Here is a 26,332-nt window from a genome sequence, read left to right on the forward strand (position 1 = left end):
TTATTACTGCTTTAATAAACTATTTTTAAATGCAGTTCCTATATTAGTTTTAAAAAGAATATATTTACAGTCTGTGATTTATACCATAGACTAAAGCAAAAAGACCAGTTACACCAAGCATTGATTAAGAATTCTAGTTTTGAAAAACCTCAAATTATAATTACTTCCGATTTGTACAGTTGGTCTAAGACCTTCATTAAAGAACCACGGGACTGGACTTTTTGATTTACCATGTTATACAAAATATGTTCTTGTCGTGCACTGTTCAGAACATTGGAGAAGCAAGTTTATGTATCTAATGTTAAACTGTTGAGGCAGGTCATTATTTCATGACACAAAAATAATCATCTGGAAGACCAGGGTCCACCAACCTCTTTTGGGCCAGTTAATGTATTTGCAATTTTAATTGCAGCCACCCACCATTTTTAGTTTCTAAGAATATGGTTAGTGTCTTGGCAAGCAGGAACCATGCCAAGACGAGGAATAAGTCTCTAGTGTTTTATTACTGCTACAGTAGACAGAAAATCCTACCAAACTGAAGAAGCGTGAGAAAACCCATACAGATAAACCCCAGAAGTCAAGGTGGGTCTGTTCTGTCTTTCTTTGAATGACAGCTCAAATTCTCTCTACTACGCATGCGTTTTCCCCCCTGGATAGGGACCCCCTCCTGCTCACCATCAGTGCTCGTGACAGGATATATTGTACTCAGAGGTATTCTTGAAAAGAAATATGATTAATGCCATAATTAATGGTTTGCCATTGCCTCCTTCCTAGAGCTGAGAGAAAGTGACTGGCCCAAGGTCACCCCACTGGATTCATGCCTAAGGCAGGACTAGAACTCATGGTCTCCTAGTATCTAGTTTGGTGCCTTAACCACTACACTAAACTTAGGCTCTTCCTAAGCATAATTAATCCCTAATCATACTTAGCAGGCTGTAAATCCCAGGTGACATCTTGAAATCAGCTTTGTGTTTATGCATGCTTTTATGTGTACAAACACAAAGAGAGTGCTAATTCTGCCACTGGGGCAATCTTTGCAAAAGGCTGTATATACTGTACATCACAGATAGTTTTATCAAAATCCTGAAATGAAAGTTTGTAAAGGAGAATAAGATGTGACCACAATTTCCATCCACTCCAACCAACGCAGGAATGCTGAACTAGATTTTCAGAAGCCCCTTGCTTTCTCGGAGTGATTGCTCTTAGGCTATAATTGGAAAGGGAGCTGGAGTTCAGGCCAAATATTGGCTCACGATTCCTCTACAGCTGCATGGGATAAGACTTTGGCAGCTGAGGGGGGACAGTCACAGTCTTATAATAGTTCACCGGCTGGGATTCCAACCGTATTAAACCATAATATGTTTTGACCTTGGAGTTGCATGCTTATGTGAATGCAGCCTTTGTGGTTGTAAATCACAATTTATCACTTAGGTGCACAGCCTTGTTTGGGTTGTGCATTGACTAGGGCTACATTTTAAATGTGGGAGAGACGTTCTATTTTGGTAGGTTTTTCCTCCAAAAAATAAGGTATATTAAATGTTTCTTCATAGACAATGAGGACCTTTTTCAAGATTATAGCTCCCTCTGTTGATAAACAAAAACACCACAACCTTTCAACTTTTTTAAGGGATGGAAGAAAGAAGAGTAAGTAGAGCTAAAAGCCCCTTTTCATGTTTGGGGACTTTGTGAAGGGGGCTTACAGGGAAAATAGGTCCCAAATACTTTTCTTTTTTAAAGGCTTACTTTACCACTTAAAACCTCCCAAACGCCTCAAATGCAGAAAAGGTAAAAGAAGTGGACCCCATCCACCCTGCCGGCTCTGCAACAAGCCCCTGGGCTCCCCTATTTGTACTCCTGGCTTAGTGTGTGGTGCGAACCAAACAATTAACTACTATGATTGATTATGATTAAATTGTGGCCATGCAGTGTGTGGTCCTAGCCACTGTGAGTTTTATTCAGCAGTGAGGGGAAAAATACTTTGCATTTGCTCTGAATTACTGGTTTTATTATAAATATCAACGTCCCAAAGTTCAGGTTTGATATTAAAAAAAGATCAGGACTGAATCTTGAAACTAAGTGTTTACAAAAGCCAAACTGATACAAAGTAAGAAAGTGAGAATAAATCTTAACATATTGGTTTGTTTGTTTAGAATGCCCCTATCATGCCAACTCCAGGCAGTGTAGACTAAAGCAGCAAAAATAAACTGAGAAAACTAAGTGCAATATAATCCGTACTACTCTATCAATTTTTTTCTGCCAATGAGACATCACCCATTGAAAGGATGGTAGATATAGAAATGTGATATTTATCCCAAAACTAGTTTATTACATAAACCAGGAAGGTAGACTGTCTTTAATGGGGTATGTAACTATGGATTACAGTAGAAAGTTTGTTTATATTTTCTGTTTGGGAGATAACTTAAGGCAAATGGAAGGTCATACTTTGGCCACAGTGCTGCTTTTTACACTGTAGTGTATATAGATAGACTGTCCTCAGAGTTCCCATATCTATCACTGTGGCTTTTAAACCATGATTTATGGCTTAGCAGGTTGCAAGTACTGTAGCCAGTTATGCTGTATTTAACAAACCAGGGGAGCCTGGTTATTATATAAAACTAAAGCATCTAGCTCGGTATCCTGTTTACCGAGGGAGGTCATCAAACTTTCCCAACCTGTAAATGTTTTGGTGCTGTACCTTGCAGAACTACTAGTAGCTGGAATTGCAATCAATTCAATCAATATCTAAAAGGATACCAGGCAGGGACAGCTAGATTATATTGTGGTTTGTGAGAATCTCCTTCAATTTGCTTCACTGAGGAAGAGAGGAAATTTAGGATCCACATGCAGCACAATTATTTCATGTTTGCTCAGAAGCAAATTCTACTGAGTTAAATGGGACTTTCTCACAAGCAATTGCATTAGATAGCAGTGTTAGTAACTAATGAGTTGAGATCAAAAGCTCCCTGAGACCCTTTCTAGACTGAGGAGGATGATTCTATTTGAACAGGTTTTTATTTTTTCCTTATTTGTGTTGGACTGCAGTATGGACCTTCTACTCAAGATGTTCTTGTGAGTTGTTTCTAACACAAACAGTTTTAAATGTGTGCCTAATCTCATTAGAAAAGTGAAAGAAGCACTACTTGAGTTTTGAAATAAGAGAGCTAACAGTGTGATTTTCTAGTCACATGCAGTAAGGTACATGCTGTGCATTTGACAGATTGATCGCTTGGATGCTGCTTCTCAAGGACTAATCTACACATCATCACTGGATGACTCAAAACTTGGCATTTCACAGCTGAATGTGTGAATGTCTGTACTGAAGGCTGTTCCTTTGTAGGTGAGAGGCAGACAAAAAAAAAATTGGTGATGTTTGATTTGGAATGATTGCTCCAAGCTTGCAATTCACGATCTGTTTCTTTGTATGATTTTTGTGCATTCTTTCATTTGCATGACTCCCTTTTTAAACAAATGCAAAAGATGATGCACCATCTTGAACTAGCCACAACTCCTCTTTTCCTCCTGTCTTTTGTATCGGGCTAAGAGCTTTGTTCACACAAAACACAGAGCTGTTGTATATTTTAGTTAATGAACTGAGCTCCAGTAAACCAAATGTACAATGTGTGAATCAAGTCAATATGTAATAGAAATTTGTATCTTTCTTGTATATAACAGTGGAATCCAAATAAATACTTTTATTTAAAACATTTGCTAAAATGTTTTCATGGCTCCAGTAGCTTTTTTTTTTTAAATAGTCAGAGTAAAACAAAGCATGATACAATTCTTAATTCAAGTTTTATGAAATGGAGGTTGCAGTTTTATTACTGTTTATTTTATTTATTTATTTATTTATTTATTTATTAAATTTGGCCCCGCCCATCTCCTCCCACCAGAGGAGTTTGTATGTCTTGCTTTTTTCAACAAGAGCTCAAGGTAGTATGTGTGAGGGGTCTCCCTTACTTTTCTTTCCCAACAGTTCTTACATCTCCAGTGGTATCGCTTGATGGGGTAGCACTGCCCCTACAGGAGCAGTTTCTCAATGAGGGTGGGGGGCATGCCACTGGATTCACAACTACTGTTGGATGGACAGATGGAGGCCAGGGGACATTTTTTTTGTGCAAAAGTGGTGAGCCTTGGAATGTGAGGGTGTCACAACAGTGACTTATGCCCTCATCTTTGACTTGGACTGCTTGGACTACTGTAATGTGCTGTACATGGGGTTCCCCTGAAGACTGCCCAGAAGCTGCAACTGGAGCTACACACCACTATGAACATGTGATACCAGTGCTCTGAGCTCTACACTAGCTTCCTATTGGCTTCCAAATGCCATTCAGCTGGCAGTTTTTTTACCTTTAAAGCCCTATATGGCTTGGCACTGAGATATCTCCAGAACTGGCTTCTCCACCCAGTTTCAACTCAACAGATACGTAGTTCATTTTTGTGAAGTAAGTATAGATACCTGCAGGTGGTTTTTCTGGTGCGGAGTTTGGCTCATGGATTACCTTTCCTCCTGAAATTCAATCAGCTCCCACTTTATTAGGCTTTAGCGAACAATTGACAGCAAAGTTGTTTAGGGGGGCTTTTGAATTATAAATGTTGGGATTTTGAGGTCTATTTTTGTAGTTTTTAAATTCAGCTGTGTTTTATCATACTGTAATTTTAAATGTTATTTTGATTGCTTCTTTTTTTATTATTGTCTATACTGTGGACGTTTTAGGGTAATTTGATGTGATTGTAACCTGCCAAGACTCTTTTAATTGCAGCAATGGTAGAGATCGAATAAATAAAAATAAGGTCACTCTTGAAATAGTTAAGTGATAGTATTAATTACACCAAAAAACAATGTGAAGGTGGAGATGCCTTGATTCACACACACAAACAGAGGCAGCAGTCCTTCCTGTTAACTGCTATCAGGTTGAAGAGTTCCAAGTCAAGCATCATTCTGGTATTTCTCTGGATTCGTTTTATTGCAAAGGATTATTCAAAGTGGCCCCGTCCACCCAGCACCCGAAGACCTTCCTCCGTCTAGCCGCGCCAATCTATGTACGAATACTTCGGGGCAGGAATGGGGAAAGCCGGATCTGCCTTTGCCGCTTCCAGTGGCACACCTTCCCTGCGGCCCCCCGCGTTACTGCGTCCTTCCCTTGCCTTTTCCCCGTCTACCGGCAGGGGTCGACGCTGCCTCTCCAGGACCGAGCTGGCTCCGAAGCGGAGCGGCGGGAGCTCTTGACATCACATCCAAGCTCCTCCTGCTCACGACCCCTTCCAGCTCTTAGACTCCCCCCTTTCTCTCCCCAAACAAAACATTTCCGCTGGCAAGAGTCGGCCGTAAACCTAGCCGAGCAGGGCTAGGAAGGAATGGGAGAGGTCAAGAGCAGAAGTCGACTTGACGCCGCCGGAGCAGCGCTCGGAGGCTGCCTCTCTGGGGCTTTTCCTTCTGCTGGGAGGAGGCGGAGGCCGCTTCGGCCGCTCTCTTCCAGAAGTCCCGCTGGGACCGAAAAGGCGCCCCTTTGGCCGGGCGCGCCAGCCGAAGCCTCCCGTCTTCCCTGAGCAGCCGGCGGCTGCAGAGGCGACAGGGAAGGCAGGCGGGAGGGCTCAGCCGGGCCAAGGGTCGAGAGCTGCCCGCTCTCATTCTATTTAAGACGCGGAATCCCCGAACGCGCCAGCAAAGAGGCGAAATGCCAGCCTTTGGGTTGCAAAGGTGAGGCGCTCGCCCACCTTTCTCGGCTTAGTGCGGACTGGCGGGTCCCCACGCACATCCACGCGCGCGCTCGCCCACATGCAGACACGCGCACGGGGGGGCGAGCGGGAGCAGCCGAAGCAGGCGAAGATGGCAATGTCTGTGATCCAAGCGTGCCGCAGTCTGGCGCTCTCAACATGGCTGCTTTCCTTTTGTTTCGTGCATCTGCTGTGCCTGGATTTCACAGTGGCCGAAAAAGAGGAATGGTACACGGCCTTCGTGAACATCACTTATCCCGATCCCGGCGGCGGCGGCGGCGGCAGCGAGCTGCGCAGCGAAAAAACGGAGTGTGGCCGCTACGGGGAACACTCGCCCAAAAACGAGGTCTGGGGGCAGGTGGTGATGACCTCGGCGGCCGCTGACAGGCAAGCTTGCGACCCCAATGCTAGGTTCGCCGCGCCGGGGTCCGGCAGGCTCTGGATCGCCCTTATTCCTAAAGGGAATTGTACTTACAAGGACAAGATTCTGCACGCCGCCTCCCAAAACGCCTCGGCCGTGGTCATCTACAACGTAGGCTCCAGCAATGCCAACGAGACGATTACGATGCCCCCCGCAGGTGAGTGGGAGGCACAACCCCCGACACGTTCGCCCGCACGTCTCTGTTGGAGGATTTCATTTCTGGACTCGGCTCACCCGGCCTTGGTTCGGCTGCCAAATACCCGAGTAGGGTATTAATAGCCAAGGCTTAGCCGGGCGGAATATCCCCAGTTCTGGCTCTTGTCCTGAAGGAAGCAGAGCTCTGCGCCTGTCTTATTGGAAGGCAAGATCTGGTGACCCCTTCCCGTCTTCAGTGTTGCCTTATCTTGGAAAGTGCAGCAGTGAAAGCGGGGGAAGCTGACCAGTGAGGGGGTTGGGCTGAATGACAGCAGATGCAAGGAGGCTTTGGAAGGCACGGAAGCAGGGAAGTCATCAAGTGAGGGCAAGGACAGGTGGGGCAAGGGAGAGGTCTGTAGCTGCACAACAGGCTGCTGTGTGTCGCACAACATGCTAACCCCTGTCTAGCTAAAGCTTGGTTAACTGACTGTACAATACAATGAACTGTAAAGTTCATTCATAAATTCATAAATACTGGTGGGATACCCACAACATATTGAGTCACAAGGCAGCCATCTGCATTTTAGCTGAATGTGTTGCACAAACCTTGTTAATGTCCTTGGTTTGAAGTTCCTCTCTTGTATAAAACCAGATAAATGGGGTTAGTCAATCACTGCTCATTGAATATTGGTAGGGTGTGAACACAGCCTTAGAGAATTGTTTATGAGAGAGGGGCATCAGAAGCTCACCAGGAGTAAATTGAACAGGAGGTAGACAGAGAAACTGATGCAAGTAAAAGATCTGATAGAATGTTGTGCACTTTATAATAGTCTAGAGCAGTGTTTCTCAACCTTAGCAACTTTCAGATGTGTGGACTTCAACTCCCAGAATTCCCTAGCCAGCCATGCTGGCTGGGGAGTTCTAGGAGTTGAAGTCCACACATCTTAAAGTTGCTAAGGATGAAAAACACTGGTATAGAAAGAGGACACATCAAGGTTAAGATAGAGTACCTATTGGAATAATGGTAGATAAGCGTTTGTAGATTCTCTCACTGTTTTATCCCAAGTGAGGCCATTGTTTTGAACCACCCCTTCAAATTCAGTGAATTTTGCTGTATAATGATAGAAGCAGTAAGCTAGGGTTATTGTGCCAGTTCTCCTCTTAGGCCATTCTTCTCCTTCCTCAAATCTGAAGTATTCCCCAGTCAATTTCAGCTGCAGAGACCAATAAGGAGTTTACTGGCTGATGCTGTGCTTTTTGAGACAGCATGGAAAGTTTGAAAGTTCTGGGCCACTTCCTGAGTTCATGGGTTTGTGGTTTCCATGCTGAGTAGTGATAGTGTAAGCAGTTTTAGTGGCTTCATTGGCTTTGGTTACTGTTGTTGAGAAGCAGCTGTGTTACGCCAGGAATGCAATTAGATTAATTACTGCTACAAGATTGTACTTGGGAAATGCTGGCTTAGTACAATACCTATGATTCACAGACAGAGTAATTTATCTAATTTCAGATAATATATACATATCCCCCCCCCCCCCCCCCCGCAAATGTCTGCATGGATGGTGCAAGCCTTTGCATTGTTTATCCTCTGTAACACAATACTGAAATTATGTGATAGTGCTTCTGGAGATAATCTAGATTGCTGTATTGTTAGAAAATCTTACAAAACAGTTACAAATTTAAAAGTGATATAAGACATAAGATACACATCCTGGATATTTACTTAAATACCATTTTTTGGACATACTGGAGCTTATACTGATACACACGTAGCACCTGTGACTGCTTCTTCAGGGAGGGCAGCCCTAGTGAGCTAAGGATGTTTTGCTTTTTCATAATTTCAGAAATAATTTTCTATTTACAGTTATATCCCATTTTAAGATCCAAGTTTCTTGCCAAACCCAACTGTTTCTTGTTTGTTTGCAAAATAAGGGTAAATATGTTTCCTCAATGATGAAATTTAGAAAAAGGTGCTCAGTAAAGTAACCTTCCGCAGTGTTGCAGTTATTGTTCAAATCAGAGAAGTCTCTGTAGCCCAAAATTAAATTTTCTTTAAAAATAGCATTAAACAAATAGATCCCATTTGATTTATTTCCATCTAAATGATATCAAAGGCAGGTAATAAAGTTTCCCACATCACAGGAATTACTGTACAGGTGACCTGAAGGTATTTTGTTGATAGTCTCCTGTTTTCTTTAGAGAATCAGACTGTGTGTTTTAGATAAGGAAATGGGGAAGCACAGCATTTCAGTTTATTATTATTTTTTTTAAATGGGTTGATTTTATGCCTTCTAGGGGTCCCTTGGGATGCGGTGGTGCTGCGGGTTAAACCGCTGAGCTTCCTAATCAGAAGGTCGGCGGTTTGAATCCGCATGACAGGGTGAGCTCCCGTTGCTAGTCCCAGCTCCTGCCAACCTAGCAGTTCAAAAACATGTGAGTAGATTAATAGGTACCGCTTCGGGAGCAGGTAACGGCATTCCTTTTAGTCATGCTGGCCACATGACCACGGAAGTGTCTACGGACAAACGCCGGCTCTTCGGCTTTGAAACGGAGATGAGCACCGCCCCCTAGAGTCGGACACGACTGGACTTAATGTCAAGGGAAACCTTTACCTTTACCTACTAGGGGCCCCTTAAGCTGAAAAATCCTTTATAAGAGCAATATGGTTTTTTGTACTGCTAATTTCAGTAATTCTAATAATACTTTATGTTCATCTCTACCATTTGCATGAGCTTTTGATTGCTTTAACAAGGAATGTGACACATTTTTATAATACTAAAAACTTCCTTCAATCCTTTGATTTTAGGTTGCAAATAGAATACTTTATCCATACAGATACTTAAATCAGGAAATCCTGTGCTGTTAGAATATTTAACAAAGATATAGGTTTAAAAGTTAGAATGATGTGTTTTTTCTGTAGAATTTCATGTAGCTTGTGTTGTAAGAAGTATTTCATTAATTCTCTTAATATTGAGCAGCCTCATGAACTTCCATTCAGACTTCACAGCTTCTTGGATGCTTATTTTTAAGTACTGAAGTTAATATGGCTTAATTTTATAGAAATATGCAAGTATATTTAGAAGTAGTATTCTGCTAAAAAAAGAGGATAATTAGTGATCCTTACTATAATCCTGTAGTACCTACTGATATTGCATTCATATTGTATATTTTGCAACAGCAGATGAGTCACTATTATTGGTTAGAATCTAAAAGAGCATGACTAGAATTCTTCAGGAGATGAATCCTATACTCCGTAACTCCTCCCTATCTGTTCCTGAAAGGCTGTCACAGGATTCAGTCCAGTCTGAAGAGCTGCAGTAATCAGAAAGGAGTTTGTAGTTGTAAACATCCCAAGAGCAGGAATTCTTCCTTCTTATAGGTATAACAGCCATCATTCTCACATTGACAGAAAAAAATCCTCTTGCCACAGACCTGTGAATTTATCATGGCTAAAAGAAGATAATTTATATTATTGGCAGGACTAGCCACCAATGCAACTATTACACAAGCTGGGAAAACTTTACATTAATCTGTGAAAATTCAAATAAATTATAGCAGTGTTGGTCCTTTGAGGAAAAATCCTATTAGCATAGTACCTGTTTAAGAATCAGCCAAAATGTCCATCCTGGACAATGAAAGATGTTAGAACAGAATATCAGTGTTGGATCTTCCCCTCTTCCAGATTCCTAAAGGCCAGATTTGTATGATTGTTATGTGCAAGGCGCTTAACCTACACGGATGTGATGGAGGAAACTAGACTTGAGATGAAGGTATGAATGGAGGAGATACTTAAACTTATCCCACTATGCTGCAGCCCTAGTAAAATTTGCTGCCTTAGGTGCTGTTTCCTGTAGGAGGGAAGCTGCCATTGATATCAAAATGCATCACTTGATGAATTAGTTTCAGTTCAAGCATGGGAGAGCGCCAGTCTTTCTAGGCAAAGGCTAGGTTCGCCTGTCATGCTAAGCCATGCTATGGATGGCTAATGATGTCTAATTCTAGGCATTGTGGTTTGTAAGCCACAAGCTTATGGCTGAGCTTCATGTGTGAATCAATTTATATATGGTTTATAAAACAAACTATGAGTAAAACAAAAGCTAAATGTAGTGGTAAAACCAAATTTTGAAGAAGGTCCTTGCCAGACTCATCTTGGTTGCAAATTTTCTTCTAGTCTTGAAGCAAAGCTGATTGTCATTCTGCCTGTTTTACTGCACACATCTCCCCCATAACCTAAGTCGTGAATAGAGCTTACGTCAATGTCATTTGAATTGCTTTCAAGAAATACAGACAGCATTTTCTACCTTTCCTAATATTGTCTGTTTTGGGCATTTCTGATTATGACAATTCTCATAGCTACTAGCTCTGACATAATATATTCCAGATTTGTTTTCATATGGAAAGCATTACAATGGAATGTTCTTCCACATTTTTCCTATTTCTACTGATGACTCCCCAGATAAAAACAGTAATGCTGTCTCGGAAAATGTCTTGTGATTTGGGGTGAGGGATCCTTATCTGAAAGCTAGCTGTGTGGTGTGGTGTATTTGTGTATGGGAAAGGAAAACTTCATATGCAGAGTTGAATACTTTGGACAGTGAACTCTGAATAGTAGAGCAGGCAAATAAAGAGTGTCATGCTATAAGATAAAATAATCTTAAGCCTTTCCTTGGGTCATGCCATATTTATGCATCTTTTTACAGAACACTTCTTATACAGCCCTAAAGTTAGTTGCTAACTGTTAAAATGTGACAATTATTCAGCTTCACCATCTTAGAGGATTATCCCTTGATATGGAAGGGTTTCAGTAGCTTCAGTGACCCTGAGAGTGATGCTGGCAGAAGCTTCTGGTAGTGTTATTTTTGCTGGCAGGGGAGAGGTGAAGCTGAAATAATCCACAGTAAAGGTGCAAAATGTCTTTAAGAAAATCAGAGAAATCACAGGGCAATTTATAGCTAAAATAGGAATATTTGAGTAATCATGGAAGAGATCTAAGAGAAGGAAATGGAATTGAAAGATGGAAACCCTTTACAAATGGGATGATAAAATAATAGAAACATTTGCAGAGAAAGAGTATATTGGGGAACTGACTTCACTTAAAAGTGAGATATTGTAAGTAATAGACCAGCTGTCAAATAGAAAAGCACCTGGTGCAGATGAAATGCCCATTGAACTGATTAAAGCTGCAGGAGAAGATGCAGTTCGGAGTCAGCAGTATGATGTAAAACTGCATGGTCCAGAGAATGGAAATGATGAGTGAGTATAGTTAAATGGAAGAAGGCTGATACAAGAGAATGCAGTTTACTAAACTGTTCCGCTAATTCCTCATGCAAGCAAGCTTTTGATTAAGACATATCAAGGATGAATTTGAACCATTTGTGGGAAGAGACATGCCAAAAGGATAGGCTGGTTTCAGAAGAGTAGAGGGGGGTGATCAGATAGTCAATGTAAGGTGAAAGAAATGAAGAAAACAAAACAATATAAGAAGATATACTTTTTATTGAAAACAGAAAGGCCTTTGATTGTATAGATCATGCCATAATGTAGACTATTTATTGTGGCCAATAAATATGCCAGAACACCTACGTAGTCTTCCAGGGAATCTTTGCAATGAAGAACTACTTTAGGAGCTAAAATTGGAGAAAGGGAGTGAAATAAGAATGCATAATGCATAACTTATATGCCACATACATCATAAGAATGGCAGAATTAGAAGAGCTGGAATTCAAATATGAGGCCAGAGCACTAACAGTCGAAAATACGTGCTAGTGTTAAATATTAAGGAGATGCCAGGTTGAGTGGTGTGAAGGCTGATGATGAATGATTAGAGTTCTGCTGCTTGTAAATTTGGTTGCATTCTCAATTAAAGCAAAGATACAGGTAGTCCTCAGGTTACAACAGCAATTGGGATCGTGATTGCCATTGCTAAGCAATGTGGTCGTAAAGCGCAATGTCACATAACTGCATTGCTTAGCAATAAGAATCCCGGCAGTCCTGGTTGCCATCATAACACCAAGACACTGGGTCATTAAGCAGGAAGTGGTGGAAGTCCTAGGCTGTGTGTGAGTGCAGGAACACCTAGAGATAGATGGCATGGCAGGGCGCTAGTGCAAGAAGACTGGGGGGACTTACCAGAGCGACTTGCAATCTTCCCTGCCGGTTTCCCCACTGATTTTGCTTGTGAGAAGCCAGCAGGGAAGGTTGCAAATGGCGATCACATGACCACGGGATGCTTCAACTGTCGTAAGTGCAAGCTGGTTGCCAAATGACTGAATTGTGATCACATGACTGTGGGAACACTGTGACAGCCAGAACTTCAAGGACCAGTCATAAATACCACTTGTTCAACACTGTCACAACTTCTAATGCTCACTGAAGAAGTGGTTGGTAAGCAAGGACTACCTCTATTAACAAGCAAGGGACAAATTATAGACTACAGCAGTTGGGTAATGTTGACATATTACTATATATGAGGCAGCTGCTAATCTCTTCTAAAATCTAATAGATAAAGGTATAGAGATTTTAATTTTTTATGTCTGTTCCAATACTAGACCTCATCTAATATGCTCGCTTGTTTGCAACATTTGATTAGACATTTCACTTTTGGTGTATGTTCAAGAGTTCTTTTGCCATAGATTACAATGTCTTATAATGTTTTCCAATGTATTCAGAAGTCTTCAGCAAAGTATTTCCTAGTAATCTCTGAAGTCCTTAGGCCACCCTAGCTAATAGACTGGCAATATTTGCATGTTGCACCAATTGGTTTAATTGCATCTGATTGTATAAACTGTAATTGGCTGTTTGTTCAATACATGCAGCCAAAATCAAGCCACATTATGACGTGTTGTGTAAAACAAACCAGTATTATTCTAGAAATTCTATATTTCTGTAAACAAAATGTCTTATTATTAACAGTTTCTGCAATAGGCAAATTGTCTAATGTTAACTTTTCCACATCTTGTGCCTGCAGTTTGAAAAGGGAGGGGGAGTTGCTGCAGAGAATTTTTTAGATTATTCAGCTCTTTTTTCTTAGCTCTCTTGAGCTGCTTTTGCAAAAAATAAGGTGAATGAGTTTGCTGTTGCAAGGGGGATGCACTTTCTAATGATTTAAAAGCTGGCTGCCCCAATTTTCCAATCTGTTGTTCTCTCTGAACAGTTAGATTGTCTTGTCGTCCCTATGGCCTTTTGAAAAGTTAACACTCTTCATTGCATTCTTTCAGAAAGTTCTTTCTGTAAAATTCCAAGCACTACTGCTAAGGTGTTAGTCTTTTTTAATCGGCAAACAGACAGTGTCCAGTCTGTTCAAGTGAGCAATACAAATGACTCAACAGTTTCTCCAGGATTCTGACAATAGTTGGCTGTGTCATAAACAGCATTCCTATTTGGGCAGCTTTATTGGGCAGAACAGTCTTGACTGGGCTTAAGGTTCTTTTAGGCAGCTTGTAAACATTCTTGTCATCTTTGCCTATAGAATAAAGCAGTGAATTTACCTCCACTAATTCTTTATCCACATAGAGATTGGTGTCCATGCCATCATCTTTCAAGCCATTCTGCATTATTATGAAAGATTTAAGTTTCAGAGAACTATGCCATTTTAAGAAGCTATAGTATAGGCTTAAAACCTGACTTATAATACCATGGTGTGGAAGGACTAGAGCAGTGTTACTCAACCTTAGCAACTTTAAGCCTTGGGGAATTGCTGGCTGGGGAATTCTGGGGAAATTCTGGGAGTTGAAATCCAGACAAGTTGCTAAGGTTGAGAAACACTGGTCTAGAGGATACACCTGTTTGAAAATTAGATAAGAATTTTAAAATTTATAGTTGTTCTCCAACAGCAACTGAACCAGGACTCCTGATTGTCTATGGACGCAACCTATTCCAGTGCTATCTAGCACAATTACATAATGGTCTTCTCTCATCTTTTGTTCCCTCCAGGAACAAGTAAATAATTATGAGAAAAAGGAAGACTTTCCTAAATCAACTTCTTTGAAATTATCATAGTAATTTAGTTTGTGCTACTGTTAACCTGAAACTTTGGAAGATTTATGGTGGTGTCAGAATTACTTTTAGCCGCGTTAGGGTAAGGTGAAATGAGGTTGACTAATTGGTGGTTTTCTTGCATGAACCTGGCCATTATATTAAGCCATAATATGTTTATTTGTTTTGACATGTTGTGTAAGCACAAGTGCATTTTGCTCAGCTTTGCTTCAGGTTTTGCTTGAAGTGAGAACCCAGCCAAAGTGTATGCTAAAAAAAAAATCAGGAAAAGCATACATTTCAGTGAGATTATACCTAAAGTGGATACAAGAGAAAGGTCGTGTGCCTATATTAGCAGTGGTGAAATGTGTGAGAGAGCTGTAAAAATAAAGAGGTGGAAAAAAAACCCCCAAAAACATACTGAAGTGGAAAAGAAGAGGTTGCTCACTGAAAGGAGGAGATTCTGGGCCTTTTCCTTGTCTTGGATCCATTAAGTCAAGTCTTCTAGCCTCATTGCTGCATTTGTTTCACTGCCGTTGAATGGAGAACATACTCCTCGATGCTTTCTGTTGCTTGCACATTCCCTTTCTTTGTGGTTGGGGAAGATTTTCTGACATCTAGTTTCCTCATCCTGTTTGTTCTTCTCCATATATAGCTTTGAATTCTCTGGCGCAGAATTTTTTGTTTATCTTGCATTCTGTATGGCAAATAATACATTCCTGTTGGCAACTAAGAAAACCAGTTTTGACTAAAGAGAAAAAGTAGTAGTGGGCAAAGAGAATAACTGTGCCACCTCCTAAGAGTGTACTTTTGCTGGCTGCTCCTTTTCTTTTTGAGGCTGTAATATACAACCCTAGTCGTTAACTGTATTAGTCAGTAGAGGAAAATAAATTAACAGACTTCCTTGGTACAGTGAAGCATTTGGTACATCTGTGCCAAAGACCTCTCTGTACCCCTTACAGCGGGGTAGATTCCATCTAATATATACTGATGAGAGACTGGTCTTTTTTAGCATTTTTTTTAAAAGGCAGGGAACTTTCCTTTTCTTTGAGTTTAGGATCTGGCTAATACTGAGGTAAAGATCTTGTTGAATACAGCATAAATAAGAGGTGCCAATTCAGCATGCCTCATTTTCAAAGCAGTACAGGAAACATACTGTAATTTGTATTACTGTTAAATTAAGGTGTGGAATTACTAAGAGATGACAATTTTAAATTGGTACCTTAAAAAAAAAGCTTCATGCTTTGTTAGGCTGCTTCACTTGACATGAACTGAAACATTGTGAGCACACTGATGTCATTTCAGCATTTGCAAAAGTGTTGGTGTCATAGTACTGGTCAATAAATACCTCTTTGCTGATGCAGAGAATAAGGGAGGAGACCTTGAGAGAGAGATGCAAGTGCCATTACCTAGACAAAGGGGGCTGAAGCATTCTTTAAGCTGGGAAACAAGAGATAGTATTCAGAAGTGGCTCAGGCAGATGCCTCCCTGATTCACTGAAGTATAAGAGGGAGGAGCAGGTCCAGCACAATAAGGCTTACAAGATTCTGTTATTATAGCCTCCCTCAATAAAGTGTAGTTCTGGTCCTCCTGTGGAGTTGATTTTTTGGTCTGATCTACCTAGTGGGACAGACATCTACTTATTATATTTCTCCAAGTGGGAAAAACTGTCTGGAGCACAGAATATAATTATGATTCAGCTTTCACTGTTAGTTAACCTGGAATGACTTATGTTATTCCATATTTATTTATTTATTTATTTATTCATTCATTCATTCAATTTATATATCTCAATATATCCCTCCTTCGGGGGGAGATAGGTGGTGATAAAAATTTAATAAATAAATAAGACATATTGGCGCTATCTTTCCCAGAATTCTCAGCCAGCAAAACACATTTTGAGAAAAAACTGTTCATATACAGTAGGTAGATATGATTGATTCATTTTGTTCATCTCAGGAATTTTGTATTGCTATCTTGCTGTACTGAATGTAACAAAAATAACATTCAGTAAAAGAAATGGTTAATGACCAGTTTACCAATGAATGTCATGGCTGCCTGGAAATCTGAACCTGGGACTAGGATGACAGTGATATTTATCAAGTTAAGTCATAATTTGATTTGTTTGATTTTGGTTTTTCACAGTTTGTATACCCAGCTATTTAGGTTTATAATCATGGTTTATGGTTTTGTGAGATGGGTGAGTCCACTTACTGTGACATGTTCAAGAAACCATGGTTAAAAAAATAATGGCTTAGCATGATACGTGAACCTAGCCATTTTAACCACACAATCTATATTTCTTTATGCCTCTAATGTGTTTTACGTATGCAGCATTCCTGAATTTGTATATTTAGTAGAAGTATAGACTCACAGAATGACAGGGTGGCTAAGATTTCCAGAATCTGGAAAACCAAACTGTCTTTGTATTTCTTGGTAAGGTTCACTAAATTGAAACTTGCTTTGCCAGATGTTTTCTCAAACTCTCCTTAAAAACCAAGATAGAGGAAGTTGTTGGATTTTCTAGCCCTAATAAAAGAGTATTTTTAAAGATTATGTTTTCAGGGGAGACAAATGAAATGCATTAAAGCCCACAAAATACTAAGTGAAGCTAAAAATATTCAGAGGTAGAGGTTTAATTTCAATGCCATTCATTTTGTGGTAGATTTTTCAGCCCACATAATGTATAGTACATTACAATTGCAGGCAATATTACCCACCCCCTTCCTGTGTCTCGTTTTACCTGTAAACAATCTTATATGAAAATATAAACATATGTAGCCCTTTGGAAGAGAACTTATTAAATGCAATTGTCTATATGAGCAAGTCCTGTTATGTTCCCTCTGTGGGAACATAACAGGACTTGCTCAAATAGACAATTATATATATATAAATATATTTATTTGTTGAGGGTAAAGCAATTAAAATTTTTTTGTACCCAGTGCAGTCTACTATTTAGCAAAATGTTGTCATTTCTATGTGTCAGAAGCTCTTCAGGAGTTGTTAACTAGAGCTTTGAAGAAGTAACTAGAACTGAACCTTGGATTTCTTGAATTACACAGCATATGTTTTCATCTGAGCTATGGTCTTCTACATGCAAACTGAGTTCTATAACACTGTACAGTACAACCAATTGGATCCATAAGGCGTCTGGAGAGGACCAGCTTCCTGGGTGCATCTCTCCTATGAAGTTGGTGGTGACTGCGAATCAAAGGTGATCTGACTGAGACAACAGACTGTTGTTATGATGTTAATGTTCTCCACTGTCATACCACAAACTAGTTGCTGTAAAGTGAATACCAGATTCAGAGTGTGGCTTCCATGTGAGTCACAACATGCTATCTTGGGACAAACCTATGGTTGTCATGGCAGCCATGAACTCCAACCCCCACCTGCATTCAAGAGATGGTAGTTGAAATCCTCCTGAACACACATAGTGGGGATTTCTATCACTAGCCCAGCAATGAGGTCAAGGGGCCTGGGAAGGGATGTACCTAGATAGCTGGGGGATGGTATACCAGCAACCCCCCCCTCCCAAGTGGCCCCAGCACTCAACTTCACATAGAAGACCTTGCATGAGGCCACCTCTGGAACAACAAATCTAATCACCAGATTCCAATGGAACTTTAACAGTACCCCTCCCTTGCCCTGGAGTAGAGATTGGTGTACTACATGAATCCCACCTAGCAGACTTTGGATAGAAGAACCCCTACATCCTTGGTCTAGCCAAATGTTGGTGAAACCTGCTCTTCCACCACTAGATTGTACAGGAGCAAGGACTTATTACAGATGGGCCTGGCATTCAATGGATCCAGTCCAAATCTAATGCCTCCAATGATCCGGCATACAGAATCTTGGGCTGGGACCAGAAGAAGGGAAAGAAACCAAATCTCCCAGCTCTTTCTTTATAAAAACCTGTCCCCACCTCCTGTAAACTCCCTCTGCCTATCACTGCCATAGTGTCCTCATTCTCCAGCTCTCCAAAAGTCCTAGTGACTCTGTCCCCCACCTACTATCTGTCTGAATTTGCAAAAGTCTTAAAATTGCAACTCACCAACCCACCTGCTGTCTAGGCAGGTCTACTCCAGCAAGATGGGCTGGGTCACCATTTCTCAGTTTAAATTTTTTCTCTAGGCTCTCTCCCATCATTAACCTGTCTCCCCTTCCCTAAGTCTGTTCTCCCATCATTCCACACAACATAATGCAGCCTTTTGTTGGCTGTCCTTCCTGCTCTCTGTGTTGTTCTTCAAGACTCTGATCATTCTGCTCCCTGTCATCAGTAATTCTGGAATCCATATTCTACCACCAACTGCACACTGCTGGAATGTCTGATTTATTCACCATAAACCTTCATACATCTGTCAAGGAACTGAGAACTGTTTATATCAATAGCAACAGCTATTAAGATGCTGCCTTCATGGAACCTAAACAACAGTTACGTGCTCTGCTGCCATGATAGTAGGAAAAAAATTAATATATTAATCTTACCATCATCAAAATTATTGAAACTTTTTAAAAATGGCTCTGCAATACTAATTTCACCAACATATAGATAAATAATGTGATGGTGGGAAATAATAATAAAAAGGGGCTTTAAGAAGCGTCCCATCCTGCTGGAATTTGGACAGTGTCTCACATTGTAGCAGCCTTCACCAGACTAATGTCTTCCAGATGTGATGATTTTCAATTCCCACTTTTCCCAGTTAGCAAAACTGGAAGTGTTGACCTTGATCGCTAAAGGAGTTGAAGTTCAACATGTATTGATGGTGCTAGATTGGGACAGGCTATGTTATGACATTAGAGTGTTGGTTCCAATTTTCTCAACCTATAGTTGCTGTCAAGTTAATTCTATGATGTAGGTTTATTGATTTGTATCTCATACATGTAAAAACAACTTAGAGAATAAGTTAATTGTTGCAATATTTTATTCTAAGTCAAATTCATTGCAGGACTAAGTAGAATAGAATCATGCACAGTAGTGGTAAGACTACATTTTAATGTTGAAGCATTACCTTAAAACCAGGGGTGATTAAATTTAAACATTTAAATACTTCCACAAATATATCTCCTTCCATAGTGGAGTGCCAGGGCAAACCTTGTGGTATACAATGCACTTAGCATATGATTTTTTTTCAGAAGTAACAGTGAACATGTAGTTGGTTAAAAGCAAATAAATAAAGCACAAAGCACAAAGCACAAAGAAACAAAGGACTCGGTTTCCAAAAGTAAGAAAAGGACTGAGTAATCAATTACAAGGAGTGGGTGCTAATCAGGTGTTCATTTACCTCCCCCTCCACTTCCCCCCTTTCTTGCTGCCTGTCTACCATGCCTGTGAGCTAGACTAAAAGAATCTCAAATGCCTTCTCCACATTCCAATACCTTTTGCATGGTCACCCTAAACAAAGGCAGTATTCAGTCTTGTCAAGGTGCTTTCCTGTCTTTTTCATTTCATATTGTTGATTATTTGGCTTCTGAAGTTCACAGTGTGTTCATTGACTTATTGCAGTGTGATATTTTAAAAGTTCATTAACTTGTGTAATATCATCTCTTGACAGTGGAATATTATCCATACTCCAGTGCTTTTGTATCACTTCAAAGCATCTATATCACTTCTTCTCTATTAGCAAAGGATGTTACTAAGAAAAGAACATTGTAGGCCTTATCATGGTGCCTCACAACCACAAGTCAATTGTCTGAACACAGTATTGGCTAGGGTAGTACAGCACTTCAGATTCAATTGGAGAGCATGGGAACTAAAACAGCACCTGTATGCAACACCTTGAAGCAGCCAATTAGATCTTAGCTAATTCAGTCCTGGAATTTTATAGAAAATTTTCAATATCACTGTTGCTTAATCTTCAGCCAGACTTCCACAAACAGTCAAATTGGTTCTCAAGGGTAGATGCAAATATTCAAAATACGGAGTGATGGTCATCAGTGTCTAAAAAGCACATCTCGCTCAGCCAATATGTTTGGATCCTAGGTACTTTTTAAAGAGTACTGAAAACTCTACTGCTAATTCTGGAATAGTGTTCAGGTGTTGGGCTGGCATTGGGGAGATCCAAGTTCTAATCTATTCTCAGGTAACGTACCCTGGGGAATGTCTAGCTAATCCTACTTCACCGGATAGTTGTTGTGGATACAAATAGGAGAAGGGTGAATGTATACTCTGCCTTGAACTCTTGACCAAAAGGCAGGACACAAATCTAACAAATTGTTTAAATCCACACACACATACACACATACACAAACATTACAATGTTTATATTAAAAACAATTTATAAGGAAAAAATCCCATCAAAACAGATGTATATTTACCATGTTTGTGGAATTCTAGTAATTGAAAAGATGAAACAGTTGTCTTTCTTTTGTTTTATTTGTTTGTTTGTTTATTTTCTATCCCACCTTTATTATTTTTATAAATAACTCCAGGCAGCAAACATACCTAATACTCCTTCCTCCTCCTATTTTTCCCACAAGAACAACCCTGTGAGGTGAGTTGGGCTGAGAGAGAGGGATTGGCCCAAGGTCAACCAGCCAATGTAGCCTCCTTTAACCTGATGCTCTACAGATGTGTTGGCATGCTGCTCCCAGAATGTCGGCTGGGAATTTTGCAAGTTACAACACATACAGAGCACATTGGGTCAGAAAAGACTGATTTAATATAAATGTAAACATTTAACAATTACTAACATCCCAGTTTAAAAAAATTAAGATGTTACTATACATGTTTAGCAGAGACCTATCTGCTTTCCATGACTCAAAACTAAATATCAGATTTTGTTCTACTATCCCTGTTAGTATTAAGATTTAGTATAATGAGATAATAGCTAATATACAACAATTGCTCCTTGATGAAGTGTGATCCATATTAGCTGTCTCAGTGAACAGTTATTGTGCACTCCTATGACGTGGGGTCAGTTACAAAACTGTAACTGTAACTGCCCCTGTATTTTCATGTTGTGCATGGCCACAAGCATGTTAAAACTGTAGCAGCATCAACCTAATGCCCAAATTCCAAAATGAATTATTCTATAATTACCTTACATTGCTTTTTGCTTCTAAAAATAAATCACATGTTAAAAACTGAAATCAACCATTAGAAAAAGACTCTTAGATTATTTTTCTCACTGACATCCCAATGAATAGCTGGGAAGTGAAACCCCCTCAGATCCAAGTCCTTGCTGTTTCACAGGATTCCTTGACTGCAGTTTCCTTATCTTTCCCTGCTTTGCAGAAGGAAGTTGGCAGTAACAGCTAGAGACAGTGTCCATAAGAAAATCTGCTGGATAAAAAGGTTGAACAGAGCATACTAAGGGAGGTGAAAACTTATTTCTTCTTGACCTTTGAGATAAATCTGCTCTGAGGTAGTGTAGATAGGACAGTTGAGATTTCTAATAGGTGCTTAATTTCTGCTCATTCCTCTTTATCTCCTTTTGAGGAGCTATTACATTTTTTATTTTATTTTTAATACATTATCAAACAAATCAATAGAAGAATAAGTATGCATATATGCAACATATGTGCAACATATTCAGAGTCCTCTAGAATTCTGTGGCTAATAAAATTGACTGACTGACTCACTGATTAAATAAATAAACAAACAAACAAATATTATTAACAATACAAAGTCACATTAAAATGAATTAAGAATTATTATTTTTTGTTTGTGTGCTTTCCAGTCAGTCTTGACTCCTAGCAACTGCCTGGACTAGTGACTGCCTGGACTAGTCCCTGTAGTTTTCTTGGCAAGTACTAAAAAATAAAAGGTCAGGACAATTGGAAACAGAAGAAGTTCAAAAATTTTTACAATATTGCTCAAAAGTCTTCTTTCTTGCCCACAAACACCTCTTCCAATGTTGTCAGTTAACACACATCAAGCCATTGTTGCAAATCCTTTGTGAATAATATTTTTATCATATATCCTCTCATGATCAGTGGTCCATGAAACTCTTGCTGACATTTTGGCATAATCTGATTTTATAGTATCTTGCTAGAATTGGAGACCTGAGGCATTTGCCTTGAAAGAAGAGTTTATGAAATGGTGAACCATCTTTCCTTCCTCTGGTCACTTAACTTGCCTCCTCAGATTTGCATCCAGTCACTTACATTGTGTAGTGAGCAAAGTGAATTCCTCAAATGCTCTATTTTGTGTAAAAGTTCTACCTATTTTAATTTTGGATCTACCCAACTGATTTACATCCTTTGACATTCTGCAAGAATTGCTCCATGTCCTTTCTACCATATATTAATAGCCTCAAGCATCACATTTTGTTTTCACTTGTTAAGCAGTTCTGTTCACCAGTGATCATTTTTAGCTGTTCTTCAGTCATAGATTTTCATGTATATTTCCTATCCTATTTAATGGTGAGTTGTGTTGAAAGTGCTGCGGAAGCAGTATCCTTCCATCTTGCTTGTAGCATACGGAACATTGCTTAGATTATGCTGGACACAACTTAGTGTGCTGGACTGAATCCAGAGAGAGCAGTAAATTGTGATGACATTTCTACCACTGAGATGATGGTAATTGTTTAAAAATTGTGTATCCTTTTGCTGAGATCCCTAATTTGTTTTCTTGGGGAAAAAATATTTCTATTTGACTTTGTATCAATCAGCTATCATGTTTCGGCAAGTTCTTTGCAATCTGTGTTAAATCAGTCAAAAGATGTTACCCATTAAGTACTAGAAAACCAATCATAAATTGTTTTATACTGAATCAGACTATGATCTGTCTAATTCATAATTGTCAACTGACTCTTCAGGGTATCATGGAAGATATCAGGAATCGAACCTTCTGATGCAAGTATTCCTCCACCGTTGAGCAACAGCGTCTCCATTGCTGCCAGGCTTCTCTACCAGGACTTGGCAGTAAATCAAGATCCCCTGGTGCTTCAGGGCTTAATTTATTTTTTCAGGTAGACTTGCCAGAAGCCTCATAGACATGGTTTGGCTTGATTAGAATCTTTACTGTATACCAGAAAGAAGCCATACATAATACCTCATTGCCCATTGCTCGTGAGAATATAGGAATGTCTTACACTTTGGTAGGGGGTATGGTAGTGTTGGTGGGGGTGTGGTTTTCTCGTTGGTAGTTTCTTGATTAGGGTATTGCTTTTTGCCTGATTGTTAGTCTGGCATTAATCCCTGCTTAACACTGTCGGGACAAGCTACTGTATAAAAACAGGGAGCAAACCCCACAGTCACTAGCACTGATGGTGTTACCTAGTTGGGTAATGAAATGTCTGCAAGCCAACAACCAAGCTCAGAGAGCACCAAGGTCTCCATGGTTCTTTTCCCCCTGATCAAAGTAATGGCAATGTCTTCTTTTGTAAGATTGCCTTTCTATTCATTCTGTTAGAAGATTAATTTGTCTTCTAAGACATTTTTATATGGTCTCATATTTTCTCTCCTTGCAGTCATTCTGCTTTCACTCTAGTTGCTCTCACATCTTTCCTTCTACATCCCTTCCCCCCCAAATCTAATTTAGATTTAGATTTAGAAAAAGTGCTATCAGATTCCTGATATTTTGTCACCACAGACTAACATTGCTCTCCTCTTACAATACCAAATAACTGTATCTCTTTCAGAATCCCTCACCACTCTTGCATTCTTCTGTGAGCATGGTTACTTTTTTTTAACCCACTTCTATTTCAAGTTAACACATGAACAACAGATCTGAAACATTTTATAAGCTTTTTTCCCAGTTGCCATTTTCATTCATGTTGCATCTTTGAATGACATAGTAACTTTTTCTGTACTCTCTTACTTTGTTTCCACCCATCCATTCATGTCATGTAACAAAATCATTTGTTCCTCTGGATTACATTCATTCAGAATGTTGCATAGTTGTTGCTAAAACTCATATCTGGTTCTTCTGTTACTACCATTCACTGGAACATAACATGCAGCTGTAACCAATTCATGAGCTTCTACTTTGATATGCAGTACAATAATTGAGATGCCAGTAATGCATCCTTTTAAACATACAATTTAGCCTTTTCATTCATAAGTAAACCTACACCTTCACTTCTTTGGTGTCTTCATCCACAAGATTTGATTATCTTCTTTACAATATACCCCTTCCCCTTTCTCTTAGTTTGACAAACAGACATCTATTTATTTCTTTCATTAAGTAATGCATACTCTTCACCATTTATCTTTCTTACATTCCAGGTTACGATTTTCCATATGCCATTGCTGTTACTAGGTTTCCCTTGACGTAAAGTCCAGTCGTGTCTGACTCTAGGGGGCGGTGCTCATCTCCGTTTCTAAGCCTTTAGAGCCGGCGTTGTCCGTAGACACTTCCGGGTCATGTGGCCAGCATGACTCACGGAACGCCGTTACCTTCCCGCCAAAGCGGTACCAATTAATCTACTCACATTTGCATGTTTTTGAACTGCTTGGTGTGCAGGAGCTGGGACTAGCAACGGGAGCTCACCCCGCCGCGCAGTTTCGAACCGCCGACCTTCCGATCGACAGTTCAGCGGTTTAACCCGCAGCGCCACCGCGTCCCCACTGCTGTTACTAGATGGGCCTGTAAATCTTGATTTCTGCTGCATATAGGTTTTGTTCAGTCAAGACTTCTGTACAACTCTTCTTAATAAAATAAAGAAGTTGTAGACTAGACTTATACAAGCCCATGTCACATGCAGCTTTCCCTGCTAACAGTAAGGAAAGTAACATCGGTTTGGGCACATTTGTCCAGTATGACATAAGCATATGCTGGCCTATTTTTACCCCAGGAATGGTCATGCTATTCTACACAAGCTGGAAATTCTAATATAGTAACTGTTTGATAAGCCAACATGCTGTTGCCTATGTCACAGGAGTACATATAGAATGGAAGAATGTCTTCTAGGAAAATTAATATAATTTCATTATTTGTCATAATGCCTGGAAACAGATGTCATTGCAAGACAATGAGGGATAGTTTTATTTATTTAGAGAGCTTAAGAATGCATGTTACAAAATGTAGAATATGGGAGAGCTACTAAGTAGCCAGGTACAACTTGGACAGGAGGATTAGAAAAGCCATCTGTATGAGAATAGGACAATTTAGGAAAACCATTCCAGTTGTAGTACTATGGAACTAAAGCATGAGTTGAAGCATTGTTGTGATGCAAACTTTGCTTTACAATGCTAGTAGTCTTCTTACCTAAGAATGGCTATTGCAGATGCAAAGATTGTATCAGCTTTGATATCCTGAGCCTATCAAAAATAGTCATGCAACATTTCCAGGAACCAGGCTTTACACCCCTAAAATCAGTTTAGAGAGTATTAACGTATCTTCTTCATAGGTACCAAAATTCAAATTTTGCAGCAACATGGAAGGAAATGAAATACTTTGGAAGTATAATGCTTGGGTAAGATAATGAACAACATGCACCACAATACTTTCCTTTGTTTACTCTTATTGAAGATGTCATTTGTCATTAAACATATGTCACAGCAGACTCTTTGTTATAATTAATAGTTCAAGCAAAAACCAAACAAGTTTAATAATTTCGTTAGTGCCATGAATGTGGTCTTACATAACTTAAAACTGACAAGCCATATTACCAATCTAGTGATGATTTAAACTGCAGGAAACTGCTACCTATTTGATTAGCTCATCTTTGTCCTAGATTACAGTGCATTGAATTTTCTACAAAATAGTCTGATCTAATAATATATTATTATAAAAGTGGTGAAACATGATTTTTATGGCTTTAATTTCCACAGCATCACCAGCATGGACATATGTGGGATGGCGGGGGGAGGGCAAGGGGGAACAAATGACAACACTGATGTGATAACACCATCATTCAAATGCTGTAACTGGCATATTTGTTTCAGATCTCATAACACTACATATACATTTCTAGAATCTCATATATGACATTTCCCACACTAAGTTCATTGCCATTTTAGAAGAATCATTTACAATGCTGCTTTTGTAATGGTGGTTAAGTATTATTATCAACCCTTGAATTAGAGTGGTGGAGCAGCAGTTGCCTGGAGTACTTAGAGAAAATAAGTGCTTGTGCTTTAAAAGTGGCAGAGAACAAATCTGTAAACCATGCTCTGTTCCAGGGACAAGGCAATGAAATG

The 26,332-nt window shown here is 39.7% G+C and overlaps 2 protein-coding genes across 3 annotated transcripts in view; one reads left to right on the forward strand and one right to left on the reverse strand.

The window, feature by feature from the left end:
* The window catches only part of ZNF330 (zinc finger protein 330), a 30,952-nt gene extending 24,742 nt beyond the window's left edge, over positions 1-6,210 (reverse strand). Inside the window, exon 1 of the mRNA XM_063310510.1 lies at positions 6,191-6,210. The gene's annotated coding sequence lies outside the window, so the exon portion shown is untranslated. The remainder of the gene's footprint in view (positions 1-6,190) is intronic.
* RNF150 (ring finger protein 150) overlaps positions 5,275-26,332 on the forward strand; it is a 94,792-nt gene continuing 73,734 nt past the window's right edge. For both annotated transcript variants that reach the window (XM_063310507.1, XM_063310506.1), the window contains exon 1: positions 5,275-6,293. In XM_063310507.1, coding sequence (XP_063166577.1) covers positions 5,777-6,293 — 517 coding nt within the window. In that variant the 5' untranslated portion in view covers positions 5,275-5,776. The remainder of the gene's footprint in view (positions 6,294-26,332) is intronic.

The sequence above is a fragment of the Candoia aspera genome, chromosome 8 (genome assembly GCF_035149785.1).
Source record: "Candoia aspera isolate rCanAsp1 chromosome 8, rCanAsp1.hap2, whole genome shotgun sequence".
In the NCBI taxonomy this organism is placed as follows: domain Eukaryota; kingdom Metazoa; phylum Chordata; class Lepidosauria; order Squamata; family Boidae; genus Candoia; species Candoia aspera.